At 46.6% G+C, this 13,264-nt stretch overlaps 1 protein-coding gene across 1 annotated transcript; it reads right to left on the minus strand.

The window, feature by feature from the left end:
• Positions 1-1,500: 1,500 nt before the first annotated feature.
• On the minus strand, positions 1,501-12,912 carry MPC1 (mitochondrial pyruvate carrier 1). Its single transcript, XM_029224112.1, has 5 exons — positions 12,706-12,912; positions 5,457-5,460; positions 3,095-3,191; positions 2,337-2,469; positions 1,501-2,017 (listed from the first exon to the last, which is right to left on the minus strand). Exons 1-5 carry the CDS (start codon positions 12,774-12,776, stop codon positions 1,993-1,995), a joined length of 330 nt encoding a protein of 109 aa, XP_029079945.1. The 5' UTR covers positions 12,777-12,912; the 3' UTR covers positions 1,501-1,992.
• Between the last annotated feature and the right edge of the window lie 352 nt (positions 12,913-13,264).

Below are 13,264 nucleotides of genomic sequence, written 5' to 3' on the forward strand. Positions count from 1 at the left end.
CCATCAGGGAGCTGCCAGGGTACGAGACCCATGTCCTCTGTCTGGGCCCCTCAGGACCCTCTCTGATGTGGGCCGTCCACCTTGCGGCTCCCACGGGACCCCTTCCCTGCACATCTTCTGCCCGCGCACACGCCCTGCTCATCCGTGTTCATTCAGAGCATTAGTGACCTTGCTGGCCTCTGCCCCATTTCCTCACCAGGTGTGAGAGCAGCTCAGGGAAGCAGACCGTTGACTGACGTTATCGGGCCCTCTCCTGCTCCCATCTCTGCGGCATCTCTCCCGGGCCTGGGGAGGCATCTGTCCCGGGCCTGGGGCGGCATCTCGGTTTCCAGCTCGGCTGACCCCCGCGGGCTATCCCTGCTCCTCACTTAGCACTAGAGACAGGTAGGTAGGACGAGTTTCCCAAGGTGAAAAGGGAAGCGGAAGATCCAAAACCACAAAAGCTAACAGTGGTGACTCCGGACAGACGGGACAGGAAGAAAGGCACGAGCCTGCGGTGGCTCCTTTATATGCATCTGTATAGTTTGAATTTCTTACCAGTTATATTACTTGTATGTCAGATTAAGCAGGACGCACGGTTTTAACTGAATTAAACCCATCTGGGCTCTTATCGCCAGCTGCTTTCAACCACCCTCAACTCCAGCGAGCTGTGGAGGAATGAGCCTGAGGGCCCCCAGCCCCGGGTGGCGGGGCAGACGCAGCCGGCGTGTCAGGAGGCCCTGCCACGCACACCCCCTTGTACCCCGTGTGGAAGCGCACCAGTCCGGCTTCACAGGGCTGCGTGTGGCTCAAGGAACGCATCCGAAAGCGCTTTGAAAGCGGTGTAACGCCTCTGAAGGAAAGAAAAAGTGACAGGAATGGTTCAGAGGGGACAGGCTAGCTGAGGAGGTGCTGGGACACAGACCCGCCGACGTCAGCCCTGCGCCTGCTGCTCTCGTCCACTATTGCCAGGAGATGGGAAACCGTGCTCACGTTCACGGTGAAGGTTGAAAAACTCCAACTAAGTGCGTGATGTGACCTGAGGCGTGAGGACTGTGCTCTCAGGACGCTCTCGGGCCGCGGGTCCACCCCTGCCCTGCAGAGCTGGCTCCCCGTCCAGAGGTCAGCCTCCACTCCCGGGGCCCAGCGCGGCACTGGCCACCAGGCCGTCGACGCGTGCTGTGGGCCTGCAAGCCCCACGGCTTCCCTGGAAACAGCGCAGACGTTAGCTGACCTGCCTCGGGGGGAAACTCAAGCCCAGGATGCTTCCGGGCAGCCTGCAGTCAGCTAGTTCGGGGCAGTTCTAGGCGCAGTGCTGGGTGCCTTTTCTAATATCTGCCCATTGCAAGAGCGCATTATGAATAGCTGGGAACGTGGATGCCTTCCCGAAACTGGCCCCCAGCTTGTCACTTCCCTAGCCATCTTAATCATTTTCAAGGAGCTCCACTTTTCACCTGTAACTGACCTTTTAGGGATATAGTTCTTCATTTCTTAATAAGGCATTTAATCATGCTCATTTGACAAATATTTAGATCATTTATTGCCATTAATTTACAGCATTTCAATATACACACTGCATGGAAACACAAATACCTTTTCAAACACTGGCAATGTGATTTTAGCTATGTGGCCAGCTGCCAGCTGTCTCATGGTCATTAAACGAAAGGTCAGGATTTCTGAGTACTTAAATGCTGATGGTTACAAATTTTGTTCTCTTCGGTTTTTCATTAAGTAACTTCTCACAGATAACATACATATTACTGCAGACAGAACCATCACTGGGGATCATTACATTGATCGCATATGGGAGCTGCGCCTTCTGAAGAGAAGTAAAACATTCAGTACTTGAGTGGGTTTGGGAACTCCCTGCTATCTCTAGAAGAATCGTCTGGTTAGTAAAAATAGCATTCCGCATGTTTCTCTTAGCAAGACTACCCACTAGGGTGGACTCTGGGACGCAGCAGCAGCTGGCAGCGCCACTCCTTCAAGAAGCCGGTTCTTCATTTTCCATCGTTATGCTGAGGCATTTTTAGACATCCTGGGAAGCAGCACAAAGACAAACGCAATGAGAAACAAAACTTCACCGCCAGCCTCGAAGGCCTTGGAGGGCTTTAAGAAGACACCTTTACGTCAACGTGTATTTCAACTCATGATGTCATAAGAACAGTAATACCCTATTTCATGCTAATTTTCATGTTTGATAAGTGAATTCTCATCGCACTGTCTCAACGGCGCAGTCGCTTCTCAGCGTATTTCTGCTCTGCATCGAGTCTCCCCAGCTGCACAGTCACAGCCCCACGACACACACAGGCGTCCCCAGCTCCTCAGAACACAAAGGCTCAGCGGGATCTACTTACTCGTGCCGGAGCAGCCGTCCCCCCTGGGTGAGCTGGGCTACCTCGTTGGTGGCGTGGCAGGCGAACAGCAGCCAGTTGCGAGGCTGCACCTTGTAGGCGAATCTCATGAACGTCAGCGAGTAACAGCAGAGGGCTGCCGGGGACATGCAGGACAGTGACCTACAGCCTCCAGCTGAGGGCTGCCGGGGCTCAACTGCCTCAAAAAAAGAACCTCTTCTGCTAAAACCTTTACAGATGATGAAAGCTATTGCTCAGATGCTTCCACGAATGGGAAACTCATCAGACGGGTGGCTCCCGTTAGGTATTCTGTTACTTATTAATTAAACAGTCAAAGAACGTAATGGCGGTAAACTGACATCAGTTCTAACCTCCTTTTCTGTCCCCTAGAGTGGTTTATAGTCCCTTACCTGAAAGAACTGCTATTTAATCCCCTCCACAAGTTTTATGTTCAAATATCAGGATTTCAAGTAAACTTTAAGATACCTTTTCCACATAAAGTTCAAGAGGACACACTCCTTAACTAGGGGGACTACATCTGAAAGGCAAACGGGACCTTAACAAATACTTCCAACTACAGTAACCCTTTTCCTTCCTTACCGTGAGGAGTAACGCCCATCAATGACGTCAGGCGCTTTACGTTACTTTCTAATAGTGACTTTAGTGTCTGGTGCTACAAACTTGAAATGTAAGCAGGAGCTGTATTATGCTATAATTTTATATATAAAGATCCTCCCAATTATTCAAATCTGCATCCTTACCAAATGTCATCCGCCCACTGATAATCTCCGGAGACTTTTTCATGTCATTGATGGCGGCAATGGGAAGACCCCAGTTGGCTACTGGGCCCCAAAAGTGCTGTAAAAAAATGAGGGGAGAAAGAAGAGGAAAAGTGAAGACAGAGCATGAACAGCTACAACTTCTCTTAAACAGTGACGTGCAATGTGCGGTTAACTGGGGAAGGTTACCGCGCAGGCGTTCAGTGTGCAAGTACGGGCCTATGAATCAGCATTTCTCACAAGGTGAGAGCCCCAAACCAGAAGGGATCAGACACTTTACCAAGGTCCCTACCAGCTTCCAGATCACAACTAAGTAATCTCAGACCGTCCCGTTTAGAGAATTTTCAAATGAGATTCAATTCTTACACAAGTCACTCTTGCTACAACTTAAACCTGTTACGACCATTCTCTGTAATGTAACGTTTAAATCTATCAAACTTTTTTCAAATTTTCATTAAGGTATTTATTTGTCAACATCTCTTAAAATGCAGACCCTAAGTTGGATACTTTTTCTGAAGAAAGTAACTTAATAAGGGGAGAACTTGCTTTTCAGCTCATACGAGCTATATGAAGATCAGAGAACCTAAAAATCTACACCCAGACCCCCAGATAATGAGAAATTAAACTGAAAATTAATTTTGAAGCAATAGGAACAGCCTATATTTAAGAAATGGATCAGGAGTTTCTCATGTACGACCACGGCCATCCCAGGGTACCGAAATGAAGTTGTCCACGTTGAACAGTAGCAACATGCAATTTAGTTTAACTTCTGAGGTTGAAATAAGTCCAGGGGCTTTCCCCATTAAATTAAAAATTGTTTTATTTATGTACGATTTGCAAATAATGCCTTAAAATATGAAGGAGGGAGAGTTCCCTGGCGGTCCAACGGTTAGGACTTGGTGCTTTCACTGCCCTGGCCCGGGTTCCATCCCTGGATGGGGAACTAAGATCCCGGAAGCAGTGCAGCACGGCCAAAAAAAAAGTGAAAAACAAAAAATAAAATAAAATATGAAGGAAACCACACACTGTTGGGTGAAGACCCTTTTCAGTTATCAGAACATTAAACAGTGCTTTATTTCTGCCTATCAGAGCATTTAAGATACACGCAGACTGCAAAGTACCTTTCTAGACCTGCGTTTCTAATACTGACCAAGAGTCATTAAAATCCAAAAACTCCGTAAGAATGAGAAACAAGGAAATGCAAGAATAAGTGAGAATTACCTTCGTCATGATTTAAGAATATTTTGAAACATTTACATAACGTGTTTAATGTAAGCACGAGGCCTCTGCCTTAAATAGCTATAAAACTGTCAGAGCTGTTCTACTGCCAGCATGGTGAGCACTGCAGAATCCCACACCTGAGTGATGGGCGCCGCACCTCAGGCACAGTTGGTAAAGATCTTTGAGGTTCTGGGGAGGGCTATTTAGTCCTCCTGCTTTCAGACTGGATTCTGTCTCAGCTACTCATTGCTGACACTTTAATGTCTCTTGTACCTAGATGAAGCCTGGCCATTTTCCTCCTTCCTCATCCTCCAGACCTCTGGTGATGGAGTATCTATCCCTCCTCACCTACCCGCCTGTTTCCCCTCCTGTGCTTTCCTTTGTGTCCCTTCACTTTCAACTCTCTGTTACTCCAGTGATGTTTCTCTCCTCCTTTTTTTGGCCACGTCAGTCTATTCCCATCGCTTGGCTGTTTAATCACTTCCCACCGCTCTGCTCTACTCTGTGCGGTGGCCCCCAGACCCCCGCATTACGCGCACCCTCAGGGCTGCCCTGAGGGGCTCAGCCGTGCCAGGCGTCTGCGCTCACAGCTGCGGCCAGGTAGTAAGAGGCCACGGCATAAATCTGAAACCTGAGGCAGCCCGGGGGACTTCTGGTCACAAGACAGTATTCAGAGTTTTACTGTGGTGAGTGTAGGGTTATATGAAGCAGCGCTCTGCAAGTTAAGGGCTATATATACACTCGTGATTATAAGCATTGAGATATACTTGAGACAGTTCATAAAAAGAACATAAAAGGTAAAGATAATTTCAACACTAGTTACTAAAATATCTAACCACAGAAAGTTAATAATACATCTTTTCTATCGAGTACAAGACTCGAGTTCTCACTTCCCGTTCCCGGAATACATGTTTGGTCTGTGCTCTGTCAGATATTCATGAGTCAATGCACTGGTCCTGCAGAGAAGTTAGTGTCCAGAGTGGAACCGGAGGACCGAGGGGTCACTGGAGGTGCCCTTAGCCCGGGACCCACAAGGATGTGGCATGATGGCTGTCTCCTGTCCATACTCTGTTAATGCCGAAAGTCTGCAGAAGCCTGATATGAAGTAGCGACAGGTTCTTACCGTACTATTTTGTGAGGAGTCACCGAGGTTCAGACAGGAGAGACATGAGGGGAAAAAAAAAAAGATCAGATGCTTTGAAAGATTTCGGTTACTTTAACCTCATACATGTATTCAAGTTTCAGTAACAGAACTACAACACTAGCAGCACATATTCTTTTCTTTTCCTTGAGAAGATCTAGTGATATTAGGTCAATAACTTTGACCTAATGAAAGTAAACCTTAATTTTATGAAACGTAAACTTAATCCTTAGAGTGGAGCTATCCAACAGGAATATAATGCAAGTCACGAACAGGAGTCACATGAAATTTAAAAATTTCCAGAAGTCATGTTAACAAAAGTGAAAAACAACAGGAGTTAATTTTATTATTTATTCCAACATTTCTAAATATTTTAATTCGAACACGTAATCAATAACAACCTACTGATGAGGTATTTTACATTCTTTTTCGGCACTGAGTCTCCGAGATCCGGTGTTCGGTGGGTGTTGACACCGCTGCACAGCTCAGCTTGGACTGGCCACCCTCCACGAGCTCCCCTGCCACCTGGGGCTTGTGGCTCTCAGACTGGACAGCACGGGCTTATAGGGGGCATTTCTTTGAAAATGACAAGTTGGAGAGAAGCACAATGCTGCAGAATTCTACCAGCAACGGACTTTCCATTTTTACGTACCAACAGGCTCTCACCAAAATGTAAGCTCCTAAAAATAGGCGTGTAATTCCATATTCTGTTCACAGCTGAAACTCTGGCCCAAGTGGTGCCCAGAATTCACAAGGCACTCAAAAAATGTTTGCTGAATGAATGAAGAGAAAAGTCTTCTAATGTTAAGTGAATTGTTTTCCTGAATGTTAAAATTAATACCATTCAGAAATACGTCGAATTACTTTTACTTCTGAGATGGCAATTCTTCTTTTCAGGATATAGCTTAATTGTTCTGATAAGGCAAACTCTTAAAAGTGTAGCTCCTGAAAGAATTACTGAAATAAAATGATAAAATCCTCTATACACACTGTCTCGTCCAAACAGCTCCGCTAGTTGTTTTGATGTAGAGGTCAAGGAGGTTCTAATCTCCAGCATGAGAGTAGTTGTTGACGATGCTAATAATATACTTCAAATAGGTTCTGTTATGAAATACGAACAGCCTAGAAAGAGTCCGTCTTTCAATGTTAAGTGCACTGTTTTAATAGATAATGTTTCAACTGCGGTAACAAATTACGTTGCCAAGATTGTATTTCACAGCAAGTCCAAGCTGAGCACAGTGTTTGGACGGCAGAGAGGGTGAGTCCCTTATCAGGTCAGAGGGCAGGATCCAGTAGTTTATGGACTATAGTCACCTGTGGTGTCACTCTCCTTTGTTCAGGATCTGAACACAGGCCTTTTATTTATCTATAAATTACCAATGGCACATTTTTTTCCTACAAAAATATTTTAAAAGATGTGTTTCTTAAAATCGAAATTGTCAGCTCGGAGATAACTGAGTTTTCAATTCAGGACTCTTTCCTTGAGTTGTGCAATAGTTCAAATTCTACCCTATTTTACAACAGGCAGGTTATAAAGGAGTGCGAAGGAGGAGTAACTTCTGCCATCGTACCCTGCTCAATCCCAAAGTCCTATGTGAAAGTGACCGCAAAAATAATGTTGATCACATCACTTTAATAGAGGTTTAATGACGATAAGCCAATCTGAGGATAAATTTATTCTAAACATCCCTGGGAAATACAAAAAGCCACAACTCAGCATCCCTTAATTCTATGTCAGAACTGTGTCCAAAACATGCATCAAGTACTCAGGCAAAAAATCTGAGAAGCATACTTGTGCAGAGCCAAACTGGACAAGAAAAGCTTCCTAGTATGTATTAGTTTCTGTTCCAAAGAAAGATAAACTTATAAGCAACACAAACTGCAGTTGGCGGACAATAATGTTAAAACTGTGTGGAAAATACCCTTGACTTTCTCTTTATTCGGTATGTTGCCTGTATTTTATTTCAGTGAAGGTTAAAACAACCTCAAAATGCATAAGGGTTTTCTTGGTTCACTTATGACCTTGAATTCTTGTGGAGGAAAAACCGATCTCCGCCGTTAAGAATGATGATGGAGGTGACAAAGGAGGATGACTACCCTGAATAAACTTTATCCTCTGTTTCTCCTTAATTTGGAATACTGTTTGTTTGGCTCCAGGTTTCTTCTAAGCTCATTTTTATTTTCTCAGTGTCTTCTCGGCATTGCCAATCTGTTTCTTCCTTTCCTAAAATTACTGGCAGTGACTGTTAGCTTTCTCTGAAAGTACTGTGAGTAATTTATAACTTGCTTACACAGTACTGGAAGGATCTAAGTGGCAGCCCAGCATAGTCTGTTTATGTCATCACTGAGAGCGGGGTAAGGCTTGGAGACGCTCTAGACTGCAGTCCTCCTACAGGCTGAAAACGCTCACTGCCATTTCAGTTATGCTCAGCAACTTGTACCTCATTTTCTAGCCCAAGTTAAAATGAGAGGGAGTTTTAACAATCAGAGTGTGCGATATTCAGCTGTATTTAGATGGTCAAAACTAAACTGGGCGGCAGAAAAGAGACTCCAACACTTCCAGTCTCAGTGACTCTCTGAGGCCACTCACATGCAGGGAAGTAAGGCCAGGGCCGGGAATGCAAGCAGCAGGGCAGAGAAGGGAGGCAGACACAGGAAAAGCAGGCGCAAACAAAGTACCTGAAACCTTCTTTTCAAAACCACTTTTGTGCATAACCATTTCCCTTTAAATCTTAATGTCACCTTAATGACATTCCTGTTTTGGCTTCACAGGTTTGGCATCCAGAGGGTCTCAACTTTTCCGCCTGGTTTGGATCTGTTTTTCCATATGGCAGATGAAGTGTTGGACTACCTGATGTCTGAGGTCCATTCCAGCTCTAATATCCTATAACTTGTGAAAGACTCCCTGTTTTCCACTGCAACTTCTCACTTGGGTAGTAAATACAAATTCTTAAAGCTCTCCTGGAAACTAAGAAGTTAAAATAACTTAGAATAGATAACCTCATTAACTGGAGAATATTCACCGCCAACAGCCGACTCACTTCGGATTTACAAGAGCATGCTGACTGATTAACTGATTTTCAAATACTCGTGATCTAGGTTCTACCTAAGGAAGCATTCTTTGCACATATATCCAAATACATATGTGCACGTATACCTCTGTTCACTTCTCTGAGGGAGGGGAGTAAATCTCTAGGATAAATACACACAGACCTTGACCGACTCAGCCACTAGAACATACATCCTACCTCAAAACTTAGTCGCTCGTTCTAATTTATTTCTCTTAACCAAAATTCAGGAGGGAGAATAAGGGCAAAAAAGAGACAGCTATCTTCTTTTACTCCACCAATAACGTATGTGAGGAAATAGCTTATTTAAAAAAACAAAACAAAACGATAATAGAGATCCAGGAGGTTCTTGATTCAAGATTTTCATTAAAGTAAGTAAGAAGAAATCAGTGAAAGGAAGGATGGAAGGCATCAGAAGGAGCACTGGGAGCCCAGGGATTAAACATGGAATACTGATAACAATAACAATAGAACATTTACTTTTGTAATATACACAGCGCTGTGCTGTGTTGTCAAACAGCTACCAAAGCCCCAACACCAAGCAATTTGTCCAAGACTACACAGCTGGAAAGCAAACGGGCTGGGCTGCAAACCCATCATCAAACCCATCACCTATAGGTGTAATACTACTGCCATCGCTTCCAACAAAAACTGTCAGGAATTACTTAACAGTTTAATACTAAGACCCAAGTTAAATGCCCCAGTTGTCCCAGTAATGCCGTTTATAGCTGTTTTTTCCCATATCAGATCCAATCAAAGTCCACACACTGCCTTTGGTTACAGCCTGTTCTTCTAACTCCTGTTCCTCGATGAAAAAAAAAAATCAACATTTTAAAATACACTTGGAAATTCACTTTAGTAAGAAAGACATTTCAGTCTTATCCATAAAATGTAATTGACAGGAGGTTATAATCTATGTAAAATATGACTTTAAATCTTTGCTAAAAACTTCAACTATGTTGTTAATAAAATGACTTTAAAAATTCTAGAGCAGCTCTAGTTTGGAAAACCTCTACACCCCTTCGGCAGGCTATAAAAAGAACGCTAGAGAGCTTGAGTTGTTCAGGAGTGCAAATGATTGACGAGGCGAGAAGGCACAGGGCCCCGTCTCTGATTGGAAGAGAATATGAAATTGTCTCCTTATGGCTTTATTTATTTGCCAAAGCAAAGCAGGGGCCGTAAGCAAGAAGACTAGAGGAACAAACAGGGGAAACGTTCCTCTAATAAATGCTGGGGAGAAGGGACTCCTTTCTGGAGGAAAAGCTAACGAAAGAGCTGCTGCTGAGCGTTTTGATATCAGCCCAGTCACTCAATCACTGCTCTGCAGGCTGGCATGAAGTCCCACTGCTGCCAGGAGCAGCAGGGAAGACAAGGCCAGTGGACATCTCACTTCACCTGTTCAGTCCACAGAAGGACTTCCAAGTCAAAATCGCAGAGCTTTACGCCTCATGAAAATGAGCAGGACCCTGCAGGGCCTTCCTGAGTACAAAAGCCCCTCTGTGTCCCCCGTTTCTTGTTGTAGAAAAAGGCTTTAGTCTTCCAGGCCTTACCCAGGTTCCCAAGGGCGGACTCAAGCAGTTACTAACGAGGGAAGTGAGGGAATGCAGGAAGAAGGAAAAGCAGTTAAGCAAGAAAAGTAATGACAGCTTAAACAATAGTTCAGCGATAAAACAGAGCCCTAGTTCCTCCTGAAGGGATACACATATCAATCTAACACATATCTTTGAGTTGTTCTGCAGGAGCTAAGGCTCCCACCCAGGTGGAGGATGGTCACTACATTCCCACCACAAGAAGTAGCCTTCAGACTAGCTGGAACCAGAAGGTTGACATTGAGATTCCCAAAATATCACCCTGTTACCTCACCACCCACCAGTCAGAAGAAAGTCCACAAACTGATCACGCACCCTGCAACCCTCACTCCTAATGTGTCTTTAAAAACCCCTCCCTTTAAGCCATCTGGGAGTTTGCGTCTCTTGAGCATGAGTTGCCCCTTCTCCTTGGTTGGCAGGCGCCCTGCGGTAAACGCTGCACTTTCCTTCCCCACAACCAGTGTCAGGAGACCGGCTTTGCTGTGTGTCGGGTGCACAGACTCAAGTTCTGTTCAGTAACACTCACACTTAAGATTTTAACTTTTCCCATATCAGTACACTTTTTAAAATGTTTCTGCTACAAAAATAGCAAGATATACTAGAAATACGTAGTGATTTGGGGTTTCCAAGTATTTTCACATCCCTCATCTGGTTTAATTTTCTCAACAACCCAACCAGACAGGGCACTGTCATTAAACCCATCTCACAGACAGGGTAACAAAGTCCACTGGGATTGCCTGCTGGGGATCCCTCGGCTAGAAGTCATTCTTCAGAATCCTAGCTGGATGTCCTACCAGGCAGCACTATTCCTGGACACTGCAATTCTCTTTTTTTCCTCATTTAGTCAGAGCTTGATACAATTAAAGCAATACTAGAAAAGGCATGTAAACATTAAAGCTACATGAACTTAATCTTCGAAAAAAGGTTAGACCATATATCAAAGTATTCAGTTGAAATACCTGGCTCACAGACACCTGTCTAGTAAAAAAAACATACATTTAGAAAAGCAGGGCTAACTCTCTTCATTGAAAATACATATATTTTACAAATTCTTCTTGTGTAATAGAACGCTAGGTAATCGTCAGCATATTTCTAATATGGATACGACTTTATTCTTAATTACGTCATACAGTTTTACCCTTAGCTGTACTTAACTATTAGGAAGGCTCATACAAAGGAGAAACATTAGTAAAACCTAAGGTAATATTTGAAGTCATAGAGAAACTTGACTGCAGGGACTAATAACACAGCCTCCCATGACCACTTTCCTCCGATCTCCCCAACACGTTACTCTGACACATACTCTGCTCCGCTGTGCTAAACATCTATCCTAATTAACCATGGTCCTATGCAAGTACACAAAGTTCATTTTTGGAAAGTCAAGAGTGAAGCTTCTGTTTCCAAATTTACCACGTGGCAGACAATTATTTTTCTTACCCTACTGCCCTTTAAAATTACAAGCAAGCAGTATTTGCAATAAAATTCAGAATTTAAAAAAATAATCCTTTTTTTTTCTTTTACTGGTAAAATGAAGCTGCCTTCATACTGTACCCTATGGATAGTTATTTCTCCTCAGCTGTCATCACTTCACCTCTTTACTACACTAACCTGTTGAAAAATACTGCAGCCCTACACTAACCTAGGTTTTAAAAAAAATCACACAAAGAAAAACTAAAATGTATACACCTAAATAAACTATATTAAGACGGTTTTAAAGTTATATTAAATAAATGAAATAAAAAGCAAGCATCTCAAGATTACAGGCGAAAATAAAATACAGAAAGTGGGACTTCCCTGGAGGTCCAGTGGTTAAGACTAGCGCTTCCAATGCAGGGGGCGCAGGTGGTCCCTGTGCGGGGGCGGGATTAGGACCCCGCCTGACGAGCGGCGAAGCCAAAAAATAAAATAAAACATAGGAAGTAGGCTTTTCATCCCGCCACTGCCCTTTCTTTCTCATTGAAAATAAAGACTTAATGGAAAGCAGAATATTAAAAAGTATGCCCTTGGTTGGCAGAATATTCGTATGTTAGATTTGATTCCGTCCCACGCTTGACGTCCTGAAGCTGCGAAATCCGAAGGGCGAGGTCGACCGGAAAGGCTCAGTGCCCTTGTCGCGGAAAAGGAGTACCTGGGGCTCACCTTCCACCGAGCGATGCCGGGACGCGCCCTCCCAGCCCGCGCCCGGGGCAGGTCCGCCGCACACCTGGGCACACACCTGCCGAGCAGGTGCAGCGAGCCGGAGCCCCGGCCCCACTCGCCGGACCGGGCCCGCTCTCGGCGCCCGCCCGCGCCGGGGTGGGGGTCCCCCCGCCGGGGCTCCGGCCTGCCCCGCTGCCCCACTGTCCGGAGCCCCAGGCGCCACTACCCCGGGACCCCGCCCGGCTGCCTGGACTCCCGCCCCGCGGCCGGGAGCCCCAACCCCGCTGTCCGCAACCCACCGCCCCGCCGCCCCGGAATCCCCGCCCCGCTGCGCGGAGCCCACCCCGCTGCCCGCACCCTCGCGGCCCCTCGTCCCGGTGGCGTCGGCTCCGCACCCCGGACCCCTCGGTGGGTCCGGCCCCGGGGACTCGTCACCTCATGAGGTAGTCCCGGAAGTCCTTGCTCCGGACATAGTCCGCCGCCTTCCGCACCAGCGCGCCCGCCATGGCCGTGCCAGACACCAGGCCGCCCGCGGTGCCCTCGGCGCCGCTCCTCGGAGCCCAATGACACCCGGCGGAGCGGACAGCGCGGACACCACAACCGCTCGCCGGCGAGCCTCACGACAGCTCGGCCCCACCGTACGGTCGCGGCCCGCCACCTGACTCTGGGCCAATGAGAGGGCGCAGGGCGGGAGGCGGCGGCACGGATTGGCTCGCGCTCGCCGCACACCTCCTCCCCGCCCCTCGGCAGCGCGTGGGGGCGAGGCTTGCTGCCGTAAAACGGCCGGGGTCCGGCGGCGATTGGCTGGCGGTTGCCAGGCACCCGCGCTGGCGCGCTCCGGGCGGGCAGATGATTGTCCGAGGGCGCGCGGGACTGCCTGCCGCCCGCATCTCGTGGGCCTTTGCAGCCTCCGCGAGCCCCCGCGGCCGCCCGGGCCTGCAGGCTCCAGATTGGAGGTGGGCGCCGGGAGGAGCGCAGCAGCGGCGCGCGGGCT

The sequence above is a fragment of the Monodon monoceros genome, unplaced genomic scaffold (assembly GCF_005190385.1).
Source record: "Monodon monoceros isolate NGI ecotype Baffin Bay Population unplaced genomic scaffold, NGI_Narwhal_1 Super_Scaffold_15, whole genome shotgun sequence".
NCBI lineage: Eukaryota > Metazoa > Chordata > Mammalia > Artiodactyla > Monodontidae > Monodon > Monodon monoceros.

What these genes read in the sequence shown, in the direction of transcription:
- MPC1 (XM_029224112.1), bottom strand. Translation starts at nt 12,776, where the DNA reads ATGGCGGGCGCGCTGGTGCGGAAGGCGGCGGACTATGTCCGGAGCAAG. An exon ending in CAGTGGGCGGATGACATTTG is followed by an intron (nt 2,470 to 3,094) that starts GTAAGGATGCAG and finishes TGTCCCCGGCAG; the next exon opens with CCCTCTGCTGTTACTCGCTG. An exon ending in GGACGGCTGCTCCGGCACGA is followed by an intron (nt 2,018 to 2,336) that starts GTAAGTAGATCC and finishes GCTGCTTCCCAG; the next exon opens with GATGTCTAAAAATGCCTCAG.